At 44.0% G+C, this 23,814-nt stretch overlaps 1 protein-coding gene across 1 annotated transcript in view; it reads left to right on the forward strand.

The window, feature by feature from the left end:
• SNRPD3 (small nuclear ribonucleoprotein D3 polypeptide) overlaps positions 1–17,712 on the forward strand; it is a 29,844-nt gene extending 12,132 nt beyond the window's left edge. The window contains exons 2-3 of the mRNA XM_085880210.1: positions 3,456–3,648; positions 17,531–17,712. Coding sequence (XP_085736336.1) covers positions 3,456–3,648; positions 17,531–17,592 — 255 coding nt within the window. The 3' untranslated portion in view covers positions 17,593–17,712. The remainder of the gene's footprint in view (positions 1–3,455; positions 3,649–17,530) is intronic.
• The last annotated feature ends 6,102 nt before the right edge of the window (positions 17,713–23,814 follow it).

Here is a 23,814-nt window from a genome sequence, read left to right on the forward strand (position 1 = left end):
TGAATTAACCGATCTGTACGTTTCCCAACCTTGACCGAACCCAGTACCTGCAGAGCTGAGCAGCCGCATGGCTGAGAAAAACGCCATTGCAAGGTTTCTTCTTCTTCTTCTTCCTCTGCCCTCTCTTCTTCCATTTTTCTTCACGCGGCGGCCTGATTCAGCATTATCTTGTAAAACAAGTAATCTAATATGGAATAGGCAAAGCCGAGTAGCGAACGTAGAATTCTTCTTACATTCGCTTCTGACTTTACCTAAAACTTGTTGACAATGGTATACGCATTTTCCAGTTACTTCGGCCTGGATTTGGGATCAGTGATCAAATAATGTAAATCATGATTAAAAATTATTTTTGATGATGCGGGAGATATCTTCATTAAAATCAGTGGAGGAAATATACACCATGTCTGATATTTGGGTCTTTCATGTCTTCGCCGATGCCTTTATCTCATGGCATGCATCATTCCCCATGACAAAAACCGGAAACAAAAAAAACAGAAATAAAAAAAAAAACGGAAGCAAAATGGTCATAGCCAATGACACGGATTCACAATTGCCATGGTTTTGTGTTGTTTGTGTTGTTTCCTATTCCGTCATGTGCACGCGATAAGTAATATTCACAAGATAGAAATAAAACGCAGTCGTATTTATACACCGCACAGCGTTTAAAAGCAACCGGAAGCAAAAGGTCATATCCAACGACACGGATTCCAAATAGCCAGGGGTATTGTGTTGTTGTTGTTGTTGTTGTTTCCTATTCTCTCACGTGCACGCGTTAAGTATGAAGCTCACTGTGTTCGCTGTAATCATGTACATTTTTCTCCACATTGATTAGTTCGGCGAAATGCGACCCGGAAACGATAAAAATGTTATCGGACAAAAAATTAACGGACATTATCAGACTAAAAAATCGAGTTATCGGAAGTTAACTGGTCCGATAACGATAAATGGAAGTTAACTTCCGATAATAGTCCGTTTAAAAAAAGTTAGCTTTGATAACTATCTGTTATTGGATTATCGCTTTTGTGCCCAACACTGCCTGGGCATGAGAAAATGTGCCCGAACCGCGCCAATCGTCAAATCACGCGTGATTTGCAACGAAATGAAAACAGACAAAATGGCCGCCGCAGAATTACCGGTGATTTCTACGGATTTTTTGCGGACAAAAACAGTAGTTCTAGTTGAGAAAACTAGTGGAGAAGCGAGTACAAATTGTACAAAATAACAGGAATCACCAGTGATTTGCCAGCCGGGCAGGTAAGGCAGTATTGTGCACCTGCCCAGCACAAAAGTTAGGCGCCATTGGCGACTGGGCGGCCGTTAATTTGCACCCCTGCCAATGGTATGCTCTGGCATTTAAGGGGCTTGGGGAAAACAGCGGTGTGCGTTAGCTTGGTTAAGCGAATAGGAGTAGCCCGGTCGATCTCATAAACCTTCTGAATATCACTACAGTAAGCTTGGTACTCATTACCATCTACGACAAATGAGAGTGTCTTGCCATAAACAGTAATCCATTTGTTGCGAACATTTTTGAAGATGTGCACGTAGTCGTACACTAAGAACATAGATTGCTCTTGAATTGACAGCGCTTGGCAACTTCCTGGTCCTCCAAGTTTTGAATAAACACTGCGGTTGGTATTGCAATTGTCACATATCAAAGAAATCACAGTACCGCCTGCACCAACGACAGCTGATGCAGCTTCGATAAGGAGTTCCTTCAGCTGATCGGCAGTTAGTTTTTTGCAGGGCAAAATGCGTAGAATATGGTGTGGACCACCGAAATGGCAGGCAACTTCAACAACCATAACATGTGAAGCAAGCATTTCGTGTTCACCACCCGCTGCTGCATTTTGAGAATATCCTACAACATGCCCTCCATAAAATCGCAATTTCTCGACCAGCTTTACCTCGTCAAACATTAAATTGACCAAACGCTGCTGTGGTTTTAAGCTGGTCGAACAAGGTTTTGAGGTTGGAGTCCTGCTGATTACTAGCAAGCATCTGTTTTACCTTTTTTGTTGATGGTAGAATGATTAAGCCGGATCGACGAATCATTTTGTATGCACTGGGTCATGTGTTGTGAAGTTGCATTGCGAAAATCATAGTATCAGTATCAAATCGGTGACGATCAAGAGGTTTGAACATAAGATGCAGCTGCCACAGAAGGAAGGTGAAATGAGGAAGCTCGTGTGCCTCAGTCATCCAACAGAGCTGGCTTATTACAAGCGCTGAAGAATTTCCTTGCTTGTGCATTCATAGATGTTTACCTGGTCAGTTATGGATCTAATCTGGGACCATTTTGAGAGCAGGCTGTTCTTCTGCAAAGGAAAAAGTCGTTTGGGCACCTCAATGCCATCTTTCTCAACTCTATTCAAGAATAGAAATCCAAAAGGTGAGTGAACTTGTTGGAAATGAAAGAACTGCTTGACAGTAGCATCAATTCTTGATAGGTAAAGGTTTTCCTGGTCTTTTATGATGTTAAAGCCAGGAAAATAGGAGCTGATTTTAGCACAGAAGTAGTCGAAATCTTGGATATTGTGTGCAGCCTCATCAGCTGCCTGCATCTTCTTAGCTCTTGATTCTGACGTAGAAGATGATGTTGGGCGTGGGGCTGAGGTCACCTGCTTCAAAGCTGATTTTGGTACTCCAGAAAATATTGATGGGGGTTCTTTGGGTCGTTTGCAACCCCTAACTGACACCCAATCACAATTGAAATGTGTCTCACAAATATATATCTCCTTTAAGCACCTCAAGCTTTCTTTCTCATTTGGCATTGCCAATATCCATCTCTCCCTCACCTCAGGATCTTTTGGGAAGGATATGACCTTTACATAAGGCGTCCCATCATAGTTTCCTCTACAACCAAAGCAGCTGCAACGACGTGGCAAATTGTCACCAAAGCAGGAAACAACACAAAGATCCTGTGAGATCACCAGCTGGACAGTTTCTGAAAGAGAAACAAACAAAACAAACATTAGTTAACGATGATAGAAATCAGCAAGTAGGTGCAGTTAGCTGCACAATGTCATGTTTTGTCAGACTACAAAAGTTTTCCTCTGTAAGTTAGTAATACAAAAACAAGCACAAAATATCCAAAATTCAGTAATTTGACCTTGAAATATGACCATTTGACTTTAAAGATGACCTCAGGTGGTGTTGAAAATGACACTATTGAACTCGCCGTCCTCAAAAAGCCCTATATGGATCCCGAGATCGTGTCTCTCGCCCTTCTGGAAGTAAAGTCATTTTAGCCCCGGACCATAACAGTGAGCCCCGGACCTGGAGATTGGGACTCAAGTTAATCCTTCAGACTCAAGTTACAAACCCCGAGATCGTGAGGTTCCAATCCTTCTCTATTGGAGTCTATGGATTGGGTATTGGTAACACGTTTTTCTATTTATTAGATGGTAATTGTGTTTTTTTTTTGTTTTTTTTTTTGTTTTCTTGCTGGTTTGCAGATCTCTAATGTTACGGTGACTTTCAGAGACGGGCGAGTTTCTCAGCTGGAACACGTGTATATCAGAGGAAGTAAAATCCGCTTCCTTGTACTTCCCGATATGCTGAAGAATGCCCCGATGCTGAAATCTGTTAAAAATCGAAACCAAGCCGCTGGAGCCGGCCGTGGAAAGGCCGCCATTTTGAAGGCTCAGGGTGAGTTGTGTGAGGAATTGGGATTGCAGATCAACATTCACTTTATTTGTTATAATAATAAATGCGATAATTAATATATATATATATATATATATATATATATACACTAAACAGCCTGGTGTTGGCGCAGTGGTTAGGGCAGCGGCTTGGGATTCAAAAGGTCCTGAGTTCAAGCCCCGTTGGACCACTGAATTAATACACCAGGGGGTTGACTCAGCCTGTCATCCTTCCGAGGTCGGCGAAATGAGTACCAGTGTACTGGGCCGGTGTATACCCCGGTTAAATAGGTGTACCATATCCCTGTGTCGTAAGAGGCGACCAGGGTTGCGTCAGGAAGGGCATCTGGCGTAAAACATGTGCCAAATCACTATGCGGATCATACGGATGATCTGCTGTGGCGACCCCTAACGGGAGCAGCCGAAAGAAGAAGAAGAAGAAGATGTATACACTAAACCAAATACAACCAAGGTTTGCATGTTTCTTCATGGTACCCCAAGTGTCGGGGTAGCATATTGGGGAAGGTGGTTCAGGGTGGGGGGAGGGGGTGAAGACCCTGATTCTCTCTTTGTAAATGTATATCATATAGCGCACCTGGTGGTATCAGTTATTACAAATAATCATCTTCATCTTGTATTAGGAAATTTTAAACAACTTAACCATAATGCACATGGTGATGTTGAAAGCTGAGTGAGTGAAAATTATTCAAGATTTTAAAAATGTTTAATTTCAATCATTTTAAACGGAGGTGAAAACCAAAGCATCTAACACGGGGCTTCGTAGCGAAGCGGAAGTGATATTGTGTGTATATATATATATATATATATATATATATATATATATATATATGTATATATATATGTATATATATATATATATATATATATATATATATGTATGTATATATGTATATATATGTATATATATATGTATATCTTCTTCTTCTTTCGGCTGCTCCCATTTGGGGTCGCCACAGCGGATCATCCGTATGATCCGCATAGTGATTTGGCACATGTTTTACGCCGGATGCCCTTCCTGACGCAACCCTGGTCGCCTCTTACGACACAGGGATATGGTACACCTATTTTAAACGGGGTATACACCAGCCCAGTACACTGGTACTCATTTCGCCGACCTCAGAAGGATGACAGGCTGAGTCAACCCCCTGGTGTATTAATTCAGTGGCTCAACGGGGCTTGAACTCAGGACCTTTTGGATCCCAAGCCACTGCCCTTTGTCAGGTCAGGTTATATCTGTGACCTGCTACAGGTACCATGTAAACCTGTACGAACCTGTTCCATGGTCGGGTTGTCAGCGACTAAACCGTCTCCCCCACCAGGTTTTCTGGTGAGGAGGGTGTTTGGATATGGACACCCAGCAGGATTAAAAACAAAACCTGGCAAAGGGCGGAGGAGCTCCTTGTGAGCCAACGGCCATCCATATCTAGTGCCCAACTGTGTCTGCGGACGTCCTCCTGCAGTTGGGTCACTTTTTTATTAGGAGGTTGGTGGCAGGATTTGCACTCCGGCCACCGTAAAACCCTTCATTCCGCAAAACACAAACGCAAAAAAATCTGAAAACCCACTCCGTGGGAGTACCTCCTGTGCAGCTTCCCTTCGCAGGGCAGCTCACCGGATGACGGCATTGGGGCAAAGCCTTCGGGACCCCCAATCTTTGATGATAGGAGGGAAACCATGGGGTAACATCCCTGGGTCAGATTGCGGGAGAGTGTGTCGGAGTGGTGCTGAGGTGTCGTCCACCAGACGGCGGTCTCCTCGGGTTAACCTGAGGCAGTCCCTTCGGGTGGGTGCCTGGAATGTCCTATCCCTAAGAGAGGATGATCACCTGTCTCTGTTATCATCTGAGCTCAAGCGTTTGGACATCGGGATTGCAGCTCTCTCTGAGGTTCGGAGACCGGATTGCGGCGAGATAATGGTGGGTGGTTACACCTACTATTGGTCTGGTCGCTCTGATGGTCACCATACCCAAGGAGTTGCTCTTGTGTCCAATAAGCTGACCCCAATGATAATTGAGGTAACACCGGTCAACGAGCGTATTATGAGATTAAGGATTCGTCACTCCTTAGGTGTCATTTCCCTGATCTCTGTTTATGCTCCGACTGAGGCGAGTGATCTCACCGTGAAGGATGCATTCTACGCCACACTCGAGTCTGTGGTTGATCAGTGCCCCAGACGAGATACACTTCTAATCTTGGGGGATTTCAATGCATCGACTGGAACTGATAGGGATGGTTATGAGGTGTGTGTTGGTCCCCATGGGTCAGGAACTATGAACCAGAATAGCACTAAGTTCCTTGACTTTGCAAGAAGTCATGGACTTAGGGTGGCCGGTTCATGGTTTCAGCGCCCACAAGCTCATCGCTGGACTTGGCATTCCAACGCTGGTGGTGTGGCAAAGGAGATTGACCATGTCCTCATTGACGGTCGTTGGAGGATGATCCAGAACTGCAGGGTCTACCGGAGTGCTCAGTTCCTCAATACTGACCACAGGCTTGTTGTAGCAACTCTAAAGCTGCACCTTAAATCCTGTAGAATGGTAGCATCCCAGCCTCGGCTGGATGTTGCCAAGCTCAGGGATGAGAGAATAGCTGAGGAGTTTGCGAGCAGGCTGAGTGGACACTTGGGGGGTCTGGCTGCTTTGGGGGGTCCTGAAGAGTTGTGGAGTGCCTTCAAGACCACCGTCCTTGATGTTGCCGGTGGATGTCTTGGAACTCACCGCAGGGCAAAGAAGAATTTTGTCTCTCAAGGGACACTGGATACCATTGACCATAGTTGCAAGGCCAGGCTGAATGGCACAGCTGAGCTGTTCAGGGAGCTGAGTCGTAAAACTGTACGTGCACTGAGGGTGGACAAGGAGGCCTATGTGCGAGGAATCTCTGAGGGGGTAGAGCATCACCTGTGGACAGGTGATTCTCGTCCCGCTTACAGGGGAATTTGAGCATTGCGTTCATCCAAGCCCATCCCTCGGAGCACTGCAGTTCGAGCAGAGAGTGGTAGGCTCTTGACAGAGGAGTCTGAAGTGAAGGCCCGCTGGGCCGGTTACTTTGAGCGGTTGTACCAGGCTGATCCCCCAGCTGTCGAGTTGGACGTCAATGGTGTTACAATCCCTGTTGCTGACCCTTCAATCAACTGTGGTCCACCTTTGCTTGTGGAAACACGGGCTGTGGTGAACCAGTTGAAACGGGGCAAAGCTCCAGGGATCTGTGGCATCCATGCTGAACTTCTCAAGGCTGGTGGAAATGCTGCACTCGTGTCATTGCATGCAGTTTTGTGCTCTACCTGAAACACAGGCATCATCCCAACTGATTGGAAGAGGGGCCTTGTTGTCCCTCTCTGGAAAGGGAAGGGTGATCGCCAAGACTGCAACAACTACCGAGGGGTGACGCTGCTCTCGGTGCTGGGCAAGGTCTTTGCTTGGATAATTCTTGATATGGTTCGCCACCATCTGCTTGAGCACCAGCGTCCAGAGCAGTCAGGCGTTACACCAAAGAGGTCAACGATTGACCGTATCCTTGCTCTTCGTGTCCTCACCGAACGCAGTCGAGAGTTTCGGCAGGGGCTGCTTGCAGCCTATGTTGATCTCTGTAAAGCGTTCGATTCAGTGAATCGGCATGTCCTCTGGAGGATTCTTGGTCTTCGTGGGGTGCCACCAAAGCTGATCAATCTGATGTCTGAACAATACGCTGGTAGTGAGAGTGCTATGAGATGTGGTGGTACGATCTCTGACGTATTTCCAGTTGTTACTGGGGTTCGTCAGGGGTGTGTACTGGCCCCCACACTTTTCAGCACTTGTATGGACTGGATTTTAGGGAGGATGTCGGAGAGATCAAGCTGCGGTGCATCGTTTGGGAATGTCAAGATCTCGGAGCTTGATTTTGCAGATGATGCAGTCATCTTTGCGGAGACTTTAGATATCCTTTTGGGGGCCTTCGAGGTGCTGAATGAGGAGTCGGAGCCACTGGGATTACGGGTTTCTTGGGTCAAAACTAAGATCCAGGCTTTCGGTGACATCTTGGATGCTGCTGTCCTGTCTGTTTGTGGTGAGGATGTTGAGGTCGTGGAGAGATTCACTTACCTTGGCAGTGATATTCATGTCTCTGCTGGCTGTGAGCCAGAGGTCAACAGATATCTGGGTCAGGCCTGGGGAGTTATGGATTCACTGGATCATGGGGTGTGGCGCTGCCGGTACCTGTGCGGGAGGACGAAAGTCTGAGTCTTCAGGTCCTTGGTACTTCCAGTCTTGCTCTATGGATGTGAGACTTGGACTCTGACCAAGGATCTGAGATGGAGACTTAATTCCTTTGGTATCAGGTCTCTTCGGAGAATCCTTAGCTATCGCTGGTTGGATTTTAAGTCCAACGAGCGGTTGCTGAGAGAGACTCGGATGAGATTTGTTACCTGCATAGTCCGTGAGCGTCAGTTGCGGCTGTATGGACATGTGGCTCATTTTCCTGACGCTGATCCTGCTCACCAGATTCTCTCAGCGAGGGAGTCTCATGAGTGGAGGAGGCCAGTGGGCCGACCACGTGCCTCGTGGTTGCAGCAGGGTGACCATCATCTCAAGGAGATGGGGATGGGCCTGGCATCTGCCTGGGGGATGGCCAGACGGAGGCCCCTGGAGTACCGGCGGAAAGTGGACGCAGCGACGCGCTGTTCTAGCACATGCTCCCATACCTGACCGCTGTCCTCACCACTGTGCCAACACCAGGCTATATATATGTATATATTATATACAGTGGGGAGAACAAGTATTTGATACACTGCCGATTTTGCAGGTTTTCCCACTTACAAAGCACGTAGAGGTCTGTAATTTTTATCACAGGTACACTTCAACTGTGAAAGACGGAATCTAAAATAAAAATCCTGAAAATCACATTGTATGATTTTTAAATAATTAATTTGCATTTTATTGCATGAAATAAGTATTTGATCACCAACCAACCAGTAAGAATTCCGGCTCTCACAGACCTGTTAGTTTTGTCTTTAAGAAGCCCTCCCATTCTCCACTCATTACCTGTATTAACTGCACCTGTTTGAACTCGTTATTTGCATAAAAGACAGCTGTCCACACTCAATCAATCAGACTCCAACCTCTCCACAATGGGCAAGACCAGAGAGCTGTCTAAGGACATCAGGGCCAAAATTGTAGACTTGCACAAGGCTGGGATGGGCTACAGGACAATAGGCAAGCAGCTTGGTGAGAAGGCAACAACTGTTGGCGCAATTATTAGAAAATGGAAGAAGTTCAAGATAACAGTCAATCTCCCTCGGTCTGTGGCTCCATGCAAGATCTCATCTCGTGGAGCCTCAATGACCATGAGAAAGGTGAGGGATCAGCCCAGAACGACATGGCAGGACCTGGTCAATGACCTGAAGAGAGCTGGGACCAGAGTATCAAAGAAAACAATAAGTAACACACTGCCATCATGGATTAAAATCCTGCAGCGCACGCAAGGTCCCTCTGCTCAAGCAAGTGCATGTCCAGGCCCGTCTGAAGTTTGCCAATGACCATCTGGATGATCCAGAGGAGGAATGGGAGAAGGTCATGTGGTCTGATGAGACCAAAATAGAGCTTTTTGGTTTAAACTCCACTCGCCGTGTTTGGAGGAAGAAGAAGGATGAGTACAACCCCAAGAACACCATCCCAACCATGAAGCGTGGAGGTGGAAACATCATTCTTTGGGGATGCTTTTCTGCAAAGGGGACAGGATGACTGCACCGTATTGAGGGCAGGATGGATGGGGCCATGTATCGCGAGATCTTGGTCAACAACCTCCTTCCCTCAACAAGAGCATTGAAGATGGGGCGTGGCTGGGTCTTCCAGCATGACAAAGACCCGAAACACACAGCCAGGCAACTAAGGAGTGGCTCCGTAAGAAGCATCTCAAGGTCCTGGAGTGGCCTCGCCAGTCTCTTGACCTGAACCCAATAGAAAATCTTTGGAGGGAGCTGAAAGTCTGTTGCCCAGCGACAGCCCCGAAACCTGAAGGAGCTGGAGAAGATCTGTATGGAGGAGTGGGCCAAAATCCCTGCTGCAGTCTGTGCAAACCTGGATAAGAACTACAGGAAACGTCTGATCTCTGTAATTGCAAACAAAGGTTTCTGTACGAAATATTAAGTTCTGTTTTTCTGATGTATCAAATACTTATTTCATGCAATAAAATGCAAATTAATTATTTAAAAATCATACAATGTGATTTTTCAGGATTTTTGTTTTAGATTCCGTCTTTCACAGTTGAAGTGTACCTATGATAAAAATTACAGACCTCTACGTGCTTTGTAAGTGGGAAATCCTGCAAAATCGGCAGTGTATCAAATACTTGTTCTCCCCACTGTATATATGTTGTGTCCAGGGTGTTTTACCCTCATCTGGACGGGTGGTAAAGCTCAACTTGGAGGCCCTCAGCCAAAACTCGGAGATTAATGCGTGTGCGGGAAGGGGGTGGGGGGGGCAATGGTGGAGGGGTGGAGGAGCCCAGCACAAGGGGGGTTTATACTCGATCACCACTACAAATACACGGCTCCAGCTTCTTAAAGGAATATATTTTAATGGAAAGAAACAAATATTTACAAAGGACAATAATTCAAAACGTTAATGCTGATAATAATGAAATAATCATTCCTTCAGTCAAGGTGCCTCGTAACACTCAAATACCAACAAAGGTAAAACAAAATCAAAAGAAAACACCTCCTTTTGAGTGTTCTTGTACTTAGCTTGGCCCAGAGCTGGTCTTTGTTAAACTTGCAATCAAGGCGCTTCTATTCATATGTGCAGACTCGCACAACAAAATGGCGCCTCGTTGCTTCTCTCGTCGCGGGACCAACGCACGCCAGGCAATCTGTAAGCGGCACTCCACACCAAAGCTCAGAGCCCCAGTGCAACAACTTTGTGCGTCCAACACGAGGAAGTTACTTTGTCTCTGGGCTCGTGCATGCAACCCAGAATTTTAAAATAAATAAAACGTTATTCGTTTAATTCTGCAAAGAAATTGAACGTTGGTGTGGACTCAACCAAACCAGCGTAGGATCGTGATGGGGGGGGGGATGGATGCTGGACAGAACCATGCCAAAAGTAATAACATATTCTAACCATCCCTCAAATCAACAAACATTTATTAAAACGATTTAACAACATTGATTTAATCCACACCAAAGTAACAATTATAAATATATATATATATATATATATATATATATATATATATATATATATATATATATATATATATATATATATATATATATATATATATATATATATATATATATATATATATCAAACATTAAGCATTTTATTACTTTAAAAAAAATTGCATGTGAAAAAGAAGAGAGAAGAAGATAAAACACGAGAAAGGTTAAGCACATGTAAGTGGTTACCACCCCTATTTTAGGGCATACCCTGACTTGAGTGGCATTTTTGAAAGTCACAAAGACTACTACTGGTCATGAAATTTGGTTCATTGCACAGACAGTGTTCCATAGGACCTAAAAATATATAGGTTCATGGGTCTATGATGTATATTACTGAATCTACAGGGTTTTTATTGAATATACATGCCCAGTTTTGGCCTTTTTTCTTGTTTCACCTTAAAATATGACATGTATTAGACCATGCAAAAATACAACATATAAAACATTCCATATGAAATTTCTCATCCAATCAAAAGGTTGTCACCCACCGTCTGATAAAATCAGCATTTGTGTCGGTCAGTGGTGGATTCGCATGATATATGCACATTCTGGCATATTTTGATTTTTTTTCTTGTTTTATTGCCCTTTTAGAGCCTGAGACTATGAAATCCCCTAACAAAATGACTTGTTTATCAATAACTCATATTTACATGTCTTAAATTATTCAACTTATTTCCAATAATCTATGCAAAAAAAAATTGAGATGATCCGGATGGATACTTAATTACAGTGGCTTGACCGAACTTTCCAACCCAAATGTCCGACTGCACGTCACGTTTTTAAAAAAAAAAATGCTTTTATTCTTCTGTGCATCAGATTATTTTCACTAAAATGTATTTACAAATGGGCCACAGTGATATCTATCTATAATTCCAGTAGTGTGTGTGTGTGTGTGTGTGTGTGTGTGTGTGTGTGTGTGTGTGTGTGTGTGTGTGTGTGTGTGTGTGTGTGTGTGTGTGTGACTGCTGTTTCTCGACAACCTCTGGTCCGATCTAATTGAAACTTGTCAGGTATATTGCTGGGACCTGAGGATGTGCCTTTTCAAGGTTTGATATTAATCGGACAAGTGCTTCCCAAGTTATGGCCATTTATTTACCAAACCAATGGCAAGACACGTTGTTGCGTGGGCGTGGCCGATGGGGAAGGGAAGCACAGCCACGTTCCCCATTACGGGTTACAACGTACGGGCTTCCGGAGAGTGATGACTTCGTGTATTCTAATAATTTCTCGATTTCTTATGCGCATTTATAGATAAACACAATGGCCCAAGTTATGATCGTTTTCATATTAGACGGTGTATAAATTTCGGGAACATCAGAGTGCTGGTATGCTCCCAACCAGGAAGTAAATTTTTTCTCTCTCCTCTCTTCTCTTTTTGTTTTTCCTTGCCACGACATTGCGAAAAGGTAAAATACGTTGGCGCTAATTGAATAATTGGGTATTAAAAATAAATTGCGAATAATCGTAACTGCGAATAATATCGAACTTCCGGGTCACGTACGTACGGGCACGTGAGAGTGAAGAAACGGCCTGTGTGGTTTATTTATTTATTATTATTATTTTATTATTTTTTTTTTTTTACGGGCACGTACTGGTGGATATAATAGTATTAAAAAAATATTGAAAACATGCATGGCTTTGGTTTAGAGTAATGTTGCATTTTTGTCCGACTGCACGTCACACTTTTTTGAATTTGATTAAAAAAAATCAATTTTCTTTAAAAGTTTCAACATTTTTCCAGGTATTTAAAAAATATTTTATTAATTTAGAAGGCAGTTAAAACAGTTTTGGAGGATTTCGAGAGCTTTTTGTTACTCCCAGAATTGATTGAATTGAAAATTTACATCCAAGAATTAGTTCGATAAATCTTCTCTCTTTTAGTGCTTTTCAGCATCTGACAGTCATTGAATAGAGCAGTAATAAAAAAAACATAGGGATGTATTTTTACTTAATAATCCCAGAAATTGGTATTTTATTAGATTAGTTGCTGGAATAAGTTACATACTATGATCTTTATTTATTTTGCCAAAAAAGAAAAATTAGGTAATTTCATTGAAAACTCCCAAAACCATCAGAATAGGGTACCCCTTCTTCAAAGTATCATATTTCGATATATATATATATATATATATATATATATATATATATATATATATATATATATATATATATATGTAATTAAGCTATACGGCTTTTTGTTCTGAACTCGGACTTACACTTTCAGGAAAATGTAGTGAGAAGGCAATGGAACAAGCTTCATTTTTTGACATTTTTGAAAGAGTGGTAACCACTTTCATGCGCTTTGCCGAAAGCAAAGGCCATCCACATCCACTTTCAGGATATGTATAAAATTCAGGGGTGTGAGGAGTGAAGGGGGGGGGTGGTGGGTATTGTTAATGTGATTTTCATAACAGCCTTTTTATCACACATTTATCACACAACTAAGAGGAACATCAAAATGGAAATGAAAAATGCAAAGCCCATCTGCATTCAAAATGTATAGCCTTTTCCATTCAGATATAATTTTCTTTTCTTTTTGACGGCTGCTGGCAGGTATGCACGCCGACACCAAGCTGGAACTCCCTTTATATATAGTTTAAGCATTTTATGAAAGAAAATCGACCCCATTTACCCCCCCCACCCCACGCCACACCATTTCTTTCCGTTTTTATCTCCCGCCGCGTGGCGGAAGGGGGATATTGTTATCACCCGGGTCATCCGTCCGGCTGTCTGGCTGTCCGTCCGTCTGTCCGGCTGGCTGGGCATCAACATTTATAGCTGTGAGTGCGATAACTCATAAACTGTTCGCCATATCGATTTGAAATTTGGGTCACACATGTACCACCTGAAAAGGAAGAACCCTATTGATTTTGGGCGTGGCCAGATCCAAGATGGCCGACTGGGGCGGCCATCTTCAAAAAAATGTTTTTTCGCCATATCGATTTGAAATTTGAGTCACACATGTACCACCTGAAAAGGAAGAACCCTATTGATTTTGGGCGTGTCCGGTTACAAGATGGCCAACTGGGGCGGTCCGTCCTTCCGGCTGGCTCGCTGGGCGTCAACATTTATGGCGTCAACATTTATAGCTGTGAGTGCGATAACTCATAAACTGTTCGCCATATCGATTTGAAATTTGGGTCACACATGTACCACCCGAAAAGGAAGAACCCTATTGATTTTGGGCGTGGCCGGATCCAAGATGGCCGACTGGGGCGGCCATCTTGAAAAAAATGTTTTTTGTAATAAATGGAAAACCGCTTATCTGATTTCAATTATTCTTGGTTACTGCGTTCCTCACCCCTAGGGAACTTTTTCGAGATGATGACCAAATGGTGTCTTGTTTCCAATTCACCTCCCTCATTATCTGGAATATGTATGACCTTTTTCATTCAATGGCGGGGGATTCACCATCTCTGATGGTATCTTTTATTGTAAGTTTATTGTCTGCTGTGGTTCGCAACGACACACGGATTGCATAACAAGCCAAGGTGTGTATGCACTTAGAGTGGTTATAACGCAGCAAACATAGTGTGTTTACTTGACTTTATATTCCACGTACTGGACACAAATGTTGATCTGAATTGGAGTATCAGAGCATGGCAGTATTATGGAATAATGTGGTATCATGAAGCATTACCATACTCCTTATTATCCATAACAAAATATACAAAATATTAAGCATTTCATTAATTACAAAAAATTGCAGAAAGGAAAAAACAATTTTTTTAAATGTAAAAACAGAGGCATGAAATCTCAAAAAAAAACCAAACAAAGAAGGAATGACGCCACATTTCGATGCCACAATACGACACCACAATCCTCATGGATTACCATCACGATATCTTTTGCCATTTTACTTATGTTGTGGGAATGTGATGGAACAGCATCAAAGATAGTGTTGTAATCATATATTATTTATATATAGCTGAGGTTATACGTAACGCTTTATTCTAAAATCTAGAGTCCCTGTTGTCGTACACATTAACAACTAGAAGGGCACTCGGTAGAGCGCGTACCTCCACCAGACTGATTGGTTTACATTTTGTATACCACTGATAGGCCGGATTTGCATTCAGACTTGAAATAAATTTAATCGGCTTGTTCTTGTCACCTAACCAACTCATCCACCAAGTTTCGTCTGAATCCGTGCACAACTTTTTGAGATATCTTACTATATGTCGTTTTTGGCCGTATTTCTCAATGGTGAAGAATCGCTGAAATAATTGTCGGATCCGGATTCGTATCTTCACCAAAATTGAATCGATTCTTCCGTGTTAATACCCAACCTGCCCACCAAGTTTCATCCAAATCCATCCGCATCTTTTGTAGATATTTTGTTCACAAACTGACGGGTGAAAGCATGACCTCCATGCACCTTCAGTGGCAGAGGTAAAAAAAATAGAGGCAATTCTCCTGTGCTCAGCTGGTAGAACCAGGAACCACTGGTGGGTGCGGATGACCAATGAAATATGTAACTTTGCCGATGGTTTGAACAAACTTGTGAAAGTACCATGCAGAGACTGGTGATTCCTTTAGATGCATCTAAATTGGGTGAATACTTTTTGAGAAGTCAAAAGTAGCAATCCTGGAATCGTAATGACCATTGGCTTTTAAATTGGTCAACTGCAAGGCATCAGCAGGCCTTGGTCCTCAGAAGTTCGACAAAGTTTGGTGAATAGCATTATTAGTTTTAGCATCACAGGTGATGAAGGTTGTGGTCAAGTTTCATCGGAATTGTGTGTGTAGTTTCAGAGAATATCCGAGTGTTTACACACTGACTGACGGAGACCGTGCTATACTAATAATCATTCCTTTCATGTTGTGAGGCAGTTTGTTGGCTAAGGAGTACAATCCTGGACTGCTCACCACTCTGATGCAGTATACTCGAATGGCTTGTTTCCCCAGTAAGCTGGTACTCATTTCACCAACCTTGGAATCCTGCCACCAACCTCCTCAACAACAACCAAAAAATAAATAATGAAAGTAATCCAACTGCAGGAGGATGTCCGCAGACACAGTTGGGCATTAGAAATGGATGGCTGTTGGCTCACAAGGAGCTCCTCCACCCTTTGACAGGTTTTGTTCTTCATCCTGCTGGATGTCCATGTCCAAACACCCTCCTCACCAGGAAACCTGGTGGGGGAGATGGTTGAGTTGCCGACAACCCGACCATGAAACAGGTTAGTACAGGTTTAAATGGAACCTGCAGCAAGTTATAGATCTGGTCTGACCTGACAATAGATGAGGTTGAGCAGGTGTCTTGTATGTTATGGGATCTTCCCGTTTCATACTTTTCCAGGACGCCATTGTGCCTGTGTTGTGCCGTATCAATATCTTCCTGCTGTGTGGGGAAAAGGGGTGGGGGTGGTGGTTTTGTTTGGGTGATAGTTGATGGGGGAGCCAGCACATCTAGCGAGGTGAGATCGGTCGAGTTGCTGGCAAGCCAACACAGGTGTTTGATTCATGGCTGAAATTGCCCATGTACAAGTACATGTGATGGTCGCTGAGTAGAAATATAGTCTTAATTTCCAGTGATGGTCATTTCTTCAGCTTGGTCATGGGGATCGTATTCTTTCTCGGTCATGGTGGATAACCACAAGATCTTGCCATCTCTGTTTCATAACGGTGCTCTGTAAAATGTTCCGAGCACAAAAGCGAACATTTTGTGGGCTCCATGCACACTCGGGTATTTCAGACAAACCTCATCCAATTTCTGGCAAACTTCGGGTCTTTTAACCATTGGTGTAGCATGAAACCATCTCTGTTTGTTTTACTACAACCACCAAGGACATATTGACTCAGCGTATTTGTGGAAAATCGAAAATTATTTGCTGTTTTGAGTTGAATCGTACCGCGATGTAACCCGCAGACAGTGTGGATATGGCGGTGGACTCCTGAATGTGATGTCATGGTTAAGCATGAAGAAGAAGATTTCGAATTTCAATCGCAAAATTAATTGCTCTATAAATCAGAAAAAGACGTATATCTTGTAGGGGATCAAGGGATAGATTCGTGTCGAGGTGGTCTGAGCGTTTGGGTTCTCCTTCAAGGCAAGCCACCTTTACCGTTAAGCCAACACAAGGCTTGCACGATGCTAATACCTCACCTGAACCATGTTCCAGGTGAGCTAAAAATGTAACCATTGCAAAGGTATGAATCAATTTACTTGGAACAAAAATTTGTTCATTCAATCACAAACCTGCTTCTTCTTTTAAAAGCCTGTTTCCATCATTGAGGAGGAAGAAGCGGAACCTCGAGCTTTTAACGTAGCGGTTCCAACAGTAACATTTATTATTCTACCATGGAAGCACACACACAGCAACTACAACAAATTATATATATATATATATATATATATATATATATGAAAATAAACCCTCCTTTTCATGTGTTTTACTTCATTTTACGTCCTCATTGAGACTCATGTAGACATGCAGTATGTTTGTGAAGTACAACCTGCTGTATTGATTAAACGCATCGGCGAAGCGTCCAATACGCACATCAAGTGTTGATAACATTGTAATAAGTTTTAAGTTGAGATTGAAGAAATGAGGATGAATGATATCATTTTGAACACACAATGGCTGAATCGGACATAAAAATCACCTTTGTATTTGTTTGGGGTTTTACGTGACCCATATTAATTGTTTTATTTTATTTTCTAACTGTAGCGGCGAGAGGTCGTGGACGAGGTGGTCTAAGCAGGAGCAGCATGTTCCAGCGACGTCGTTGAAACTTCGTTTGAGTCTTCCATCTCCCATGGTTGTTTAGTTTGCCTTAACCTGATATTTTGGATTTTTTTTTTTAATTTGCATTCTGTGTTAAGTGAAATAAACATTTCTCAGTCACCATGGTTGGCTTTTCAAAAAATCTTTGTATTACAAAAATGTGATGTGTGTTTGTCATGTCCATTCAATGTTGTTGTTGCAAAACTAAAAGGAATTTTTGGTTATCTTTCACTTTCCTCATTAAATTCTCACTACTTTTGACAGACGCCAAAGAGGGAGATGAGGGGGAGCAGGGGGGTTGAATTATGATATTAAACCGATGCTGGGGAGGAATGGGGGAGGGGGGTTTGTCAACAATTAATATTCATTCCAAAGGTGTTCATGGGGGAGTTATCACCATCGTACCGTGTTGTAATTAATTTCAAGGTTAACAAAAGAATTAATGGAACACATTACCCCACACAGTCTTGAGAAACGAGGGCATGGGTGGGGTCTGTGAGCGGAAAATTTGATTGGTCCTAATGACGTGAAATGCCGAACATTTTTGTTTTTTTTCAAGTACATAATTCAATTGAACTAAAATAAAATGATTTTAAAGGTTGTAGAAAATTTTTTTTTTTTTTTTTGGAAATTCACCGATATTGATCCACAGGAGGTTGATGTCTTTCACACCACCTTATTTAACGCTTTGCATTCGTTCTCCGTGCCTGTTTGTGTCATTTTATAAGGTCCTTAAAAACAGTTTCCTGTTCGGAATGATTTTCAATTTTGTTTGACTGCTCGACAGGCATGCAGATGAACAAAATTATCTCGCTCCTCTCTGTGCATATGTGATCGGGACAAATTCGGAGACAAAGTAATGTAAAGCTTGGGGGGTTGTATACATAGTTGAGGCTCATGGAAGAGCTCGTACTCATACATTGAACGATCAGGACAAAAGGAACAGGTATCGAGATGGGGGAAACAATAGCACAGTCGATGGACAAACAATGGGTGTGGGAAGGAATGAGTGCCAGGAGAGGATGCATCAGGTGGACAAGACTGATACAGAAGGAAACTCTTCAGAGGGAAAACTGGAAATTTGGAAGGAGGAATTGGGGTTTGGTGTTGTGTACAAAACATGGTTTTGCATTGGGGATGATGTGGTGAACAGCTGGCTGGAAGACTTTATTTTTATATCGACAATATCAAGGCTCGTATAAGAGCTAACACACACAATGTATAACAAGGTGAACAGGAGACGAGGGTCGAGAGAGGGAAGCACAAAACAGGAGGAAACGGAGACAGCAGATGTGTGGAAAGGAGAGGGATGGGGCAGGGCACACAGGGTAAACAAGATGGATACCACAGGGACTTTCAGGAAGGAAAGCGGGGAATTTGAAGGAGGTGGATTAACAAGGGTAGAAAAGATCGTGGTTTCGGATGGGGGAAGATAAGAGATGGCGGTGAACAGCTGTTTTGAAGATGTGGAGGGAAGGGTGTGATTGAAGAGAGTTTGGGAGTTTGTTCCAGAGAAAGGAAAAAAGAGGAATTGAAGAGTGAAGGTGAGCAGTGATTCTTGATTTTTGGTAGTTTTATCAAAAGGGGGTTGCTGGCAGACCTTGCGTGCCCTGCGGAAATATAAGGGGGACAAATCACAGGCACAGCGGGGGGGGGGGGGGGAGCGAGGCCGGAAAAGCCTCATTGCGGAAGACACCAATGATCCCAAATGCCTTCGTTGCCACAGCATGAAGCTGAGAAAGGTGGGAGGCAGGAGCACCAGCCCAGAGGGGAGAGCAGTACTCCATCACCCTGCGGACAAAAGCTTTGTATGTGGTCAGGAGTTCAGGTGGGCCGAGGAAGGACTTTGCATCGGGGGAGGGGGGGGGGTTACAGACGGTCTTTTCAGAGAGAGACCGAGTGAGAGAGTGAGATTTGTCAGGGTTGAAAGACATGGTTCCATTTGCTGGAGCAACTTTATGATTTTATCCAGATCTGCAGAGAGTGAAGAAACTGCTGCTTGCTGATCTGAGAGATGACAGATGGTATGGCAGAGGATGGAGTCATCAGCAAAGAGATAAAGAGGATTTTCCAGAGAGTCACAGAGATCATTGATGAAAATCAGAAAAAAAGAACAGGGCACAGAAGACTGCCTTGAGGAACTCCAGTCTGGACAGAAAGAGGGGATGAAAGAACTCTATTTAGTTCCACACATTGGCTGTGACAGGAGAGGAAGTCTGCGAGCCATGAGTGGAGATGGCCTTGGATACGATAGGAAGAGAGTTTGGTGAGCAGGGCAGGGTGCCAGACCATGTCAAATGCATACGATATGTCTCAGGATATGGCTCTTATTTCATGTCTGGAATTTAGGACCTCCATCCATTGTTGGGAAAGCAGATGCAGCATATCCAGGGTAGAGTGGCCTGGTCTGAAACCAAATTGATGATCGGAAGTCAAGCCATTGGAGAAGAGGAAGGATTTAATGTCTGAAGCGATGATGGATTCCATAACCTTGTTGATGATTGGGTGAAGCTGTTAGGGTTAGCTTGCAGGGTTAGGGTTAGCTGGGCAAGCTAACCCTAACAGCTTGCAGCTCCAATCGGCTGATTGGTCTGTAGTTGCAGGAATCTGTTTTTGCACCTTTTTTATGCAGGGCAGTAATGTTTGCTGATTTCCAAGCAGATGGCAGATGACCTTGAGAAAATGAGAGGGTGAACAGAACAGGGAGAGGGTGAGCAAGAGCAGAGGAGCAGGTTTTTCGGACACGGCTGATGCCGTCTGGACCGGTTGCAGAATCTGAGTCGAGGTTTGACAGCAAGCTCTCCACCTTATCAGGGGAAAAGGACACAGAGTCCAGGAACAGTTGGGTGCGACTGGGTAAGGTGGGTGGAAAAATTGATGGGTTTTGGACACAAGATTTCGATGCAAACACCGAGGTTAGGCATTCAGCCTTTTCATGTGCGGTATCAGCAGTGCGGCCATTTGAGGTCAGGGAGGGGATGGAGAGGGAGCATACACCAGAAACAGATTTGATTGGAGGCCACTATGATTCGGAGGAGGGAGAGAGGTTTGAGAATTCAGACTTGAGATTAGAAAGATGTTGTTTTCTGGCTCTCCTGAGGGTAGATACACACTTGTTCCGAGCTTTATGGAAGGAACTGAGATAACCTTCAGTTTGATTAGCCTTCCATGAGGCAAAGGCAAGTTGTTTCAGGACAACTGCCTCGCCACAAGCTTCAGTGAACCAAGGGCGGGAGGAAGGGAAGGCTAGGTTCGTATGGGTCCTTAAAACCTATAAAAGTCCAACATTTCTGAGTTGTACAATTTAAGTACTTAAATGTCCTTAAATTTCAGGAAAATGTTCAAAAGTCAATAAAAATCAGATTTTTCCTGTTAGCTTGGTGTTTCATTTTCCTCGCACTAGTATTCTAAACAAGGACAAATGTGTCCAAGAGCGCGTCCAAAAGGTTTGTCTTCACCAGAAGAAGAACAAGAAGAGGAAGAAGAAGAAAAAAAACAACAACAACTTCCGACATTTCGTCACGTGCCTTGATTAAGCCAATAGCGAGACCCGTCATAGTGTATTTACGAAATAAATAGTGTATTTACGAAATAACAATACATTAAATGGAATAATCTTTAATTACTAACGTGAACTTTTCGAAACTTTAAAGCAAATGTCCGAATATATTTAAAAGTTCATGATAGACGCTCTCAAAAGGCACCCTCAATGCGAGGATGTGTACAGCTGTTTAGTATTTAAGGAGATCCGGATCCTGTATATAAAAGAACCGTGTCCTCAAGGTTTTGTCTTAAGAAGAAGAAGAAGAAGAACAACAACAACAACAACAACGCCTAGCTCTCTTCGAGCTACGTGAGACGCGGCTAAAAATGATGTTTTATTGGAATTTCTGTTTACCCTCAATTTACCTCTGGAATTTCTAGGATGTGGTCCTTAAAAAGGGGTTATTTTAGCCTTAAAAGTCCTTAAAAAAGACCTCAAAATAAGTGGGAACCCTGGGTCGGACAACTGAAGACAGAGACAGAGACAGAGACAGAGACAGAGACAGAGACAGAGACAGAGACAGAGAGAGAGAGAGCAAGTTTCTTTGAAAGAATTCCCAGGATGAGTTGATGTTGGAGAAAGTAGCGATGGGAGACCAGTCCATAAGTTTGATGGCTGCTTGGAGACCCTGCCAGTCGGCTTGAGTGAAATGCCAGACTCGACAGCGCTGAGGTGGTTCTCCGATAACAGCCAGAGAGATGTCCACTTTGACAAGGACGTGGTCAGAAGAACCGATTGGAGCGAAGGAAGAGCAGCAGATATTGTCAGGGGAATTTGTCAAAATCAGATCCAGAAGAGATGGAGTACCATTGGTTGAGATCCGGGTAGAGAAGTTGACCGAATGAGTTGCAGAAGTCTTTTTCTGATGTGCCATGACAGGTGATGAAGGTACCCACACCGAGCCAACTGGCATGATGACAATTGAAGTCACCACATATGAGGAAGAGAGAGTTTGGATGAGAAGATAGAAGATGGTCCATGTTTTCGGATAGTGAGGTGTAGATGGAGTCATCACTGTTAGGTGGATGGTACAGTACACATATAAACATGAGGTGGGAGTGGAGGGGAAGCCGTAGCCAGAGGTATTCCTGGGGGTGTGGGGGAGTAAGAGCAGTGCATGGAGAGTGAGGAATGGAGTCTTTGATGAAGAGAGCAACTTCTCCACCAGGACGAGGCTCAGGTATGTCCTATTGGAGGAGGGAGTAACCACGGAGAGATACTTGGGAGTCAGAGATGTCTTGAGGGAGGAAAGTTTCTGTTTGGCACATTATGTCTGGTTTGTCAGTGGCAACCTGTATGGAAAGATCTGAAAGGTTTGAGTGAAGGCCCCGGATATTTGAGGCCCACACTGTTACGGAAGAGGGAGGGGAGGAAGCTTTGGGTACAGGGGAGGGGGAGGGTAGAACGAGGGATGAGTGGGGGAGGTAAGGGGAGGGTAGAACGAAGGATGAGTGAGGGAGGTAACGGGAGGGAGAACGAGGGATGAGTGGGGGAGGTAAGGGGAGGGTAGAACGAAGGATGAGTGAGGGAGGTAACGGGTGGGAGAACGAGGGATGAGTGGGGGAGGTAAGGGGAGGGTAGAACGAAGGATGAGTGAGGAAGGGAGAACGAGGGATGAGTGGGGGAGGTAAGGAGAGTTATTCAAAGGAGTGTGGGGGATTGCAGAAGAGCTTGGGGAGAGGACCAGAGGAGGAGGAGAAAAGGCTCAGTGGTGATGGGTTTAGGTACAGTGGGGAGTAATGAGAGAGGGGCAGAGGGCAGTTGAGGATTGGAGGTGGTGGAGTGAGGTGATTGAAGAGAGAGGGTGGGGGAGAAGGCAGCTTTGTGGAGGGGGCAACATGGGAAAGGGTGAGAGGGGAGAGTTGAGGGAGAAGGGTGAGGGGAGAGTTGAAGGAGAAGGGTGAGGGGAGAGTTGAGGGAGAAGGGTGAGGGGAGAGTTGAAGGAGAAGGGTGAGGGGAGAGTTGAAGGAGAAGGGTGAGGGGAGAGTTGAGGGAGAAGGGTGAGGGGAGAGTTGAGGGAGAAGGGTGAGGGGAGAGTTGAGGGAGAAGGGTGAGGGGAGAGTTGAGGGAGAAGGGTGAGGGGAGAGTTGAGGGAGAAGGGTGAGGGGAGAAGTGTGTGTGTGTGTGCGCGTGTGCGTGCGGTCACGTGTGCGTGCGCGTGTGTGGTGTGGTGTGTGTGTGTGTGTGTGCACAGAGAGCACACATGGCTCAACCTCACAGTCGTCGACCCCTCACCCTCCAGGAGACCCAGTAGCGACACCGAGACAGTTAACACAACACAGAACCAAAGTGTGGGCGGACGAGCCCGCACCATATGGTCGTTTGATTGTGTTGGAGGAGGAATGAATTCCCTGTGAACTTTGAGCTCTCGTCGAGATGTCAAGGTGGAACTGCATTATAGGCGGTGTATGCAAGAACGGGCTCATGATCGCTGTAACATCGTTTTATTGTCTTGATTTCCTTTCGACCTTTTCTCGAAACATTAATTGTTCGCAAAACTATTTAAACACCTCAAATTAATGATCCATAAAAGAGGATAAAGGATTCGTGAAATGTGTCATTAAATACAAAATCAAGGATGGAACGCGCGAACCCGTTTAATGGTGAGTGAGTGAGTGAGTGAATAAATGAGTGAGTGAATGAGTGAGTGAAGTGTTGATGTTTTCAATTCCACCTTTGTGCA

The sequence above is a fragment of the Eptatretus burgeri genome, chromosome 4 (genome assembly GCF_056783735.1).
Source record: "Eptatretus burgeri isolate ZD-2024b chromosome 4, Ebu_testis_v1, whole genome shotgun sequence".
NCBI lineage: Eukaryota > Metazoa > Chordata > Myxini > Myxiniformes > Myxinidae > Eptatretus > Eptatretus burgeri.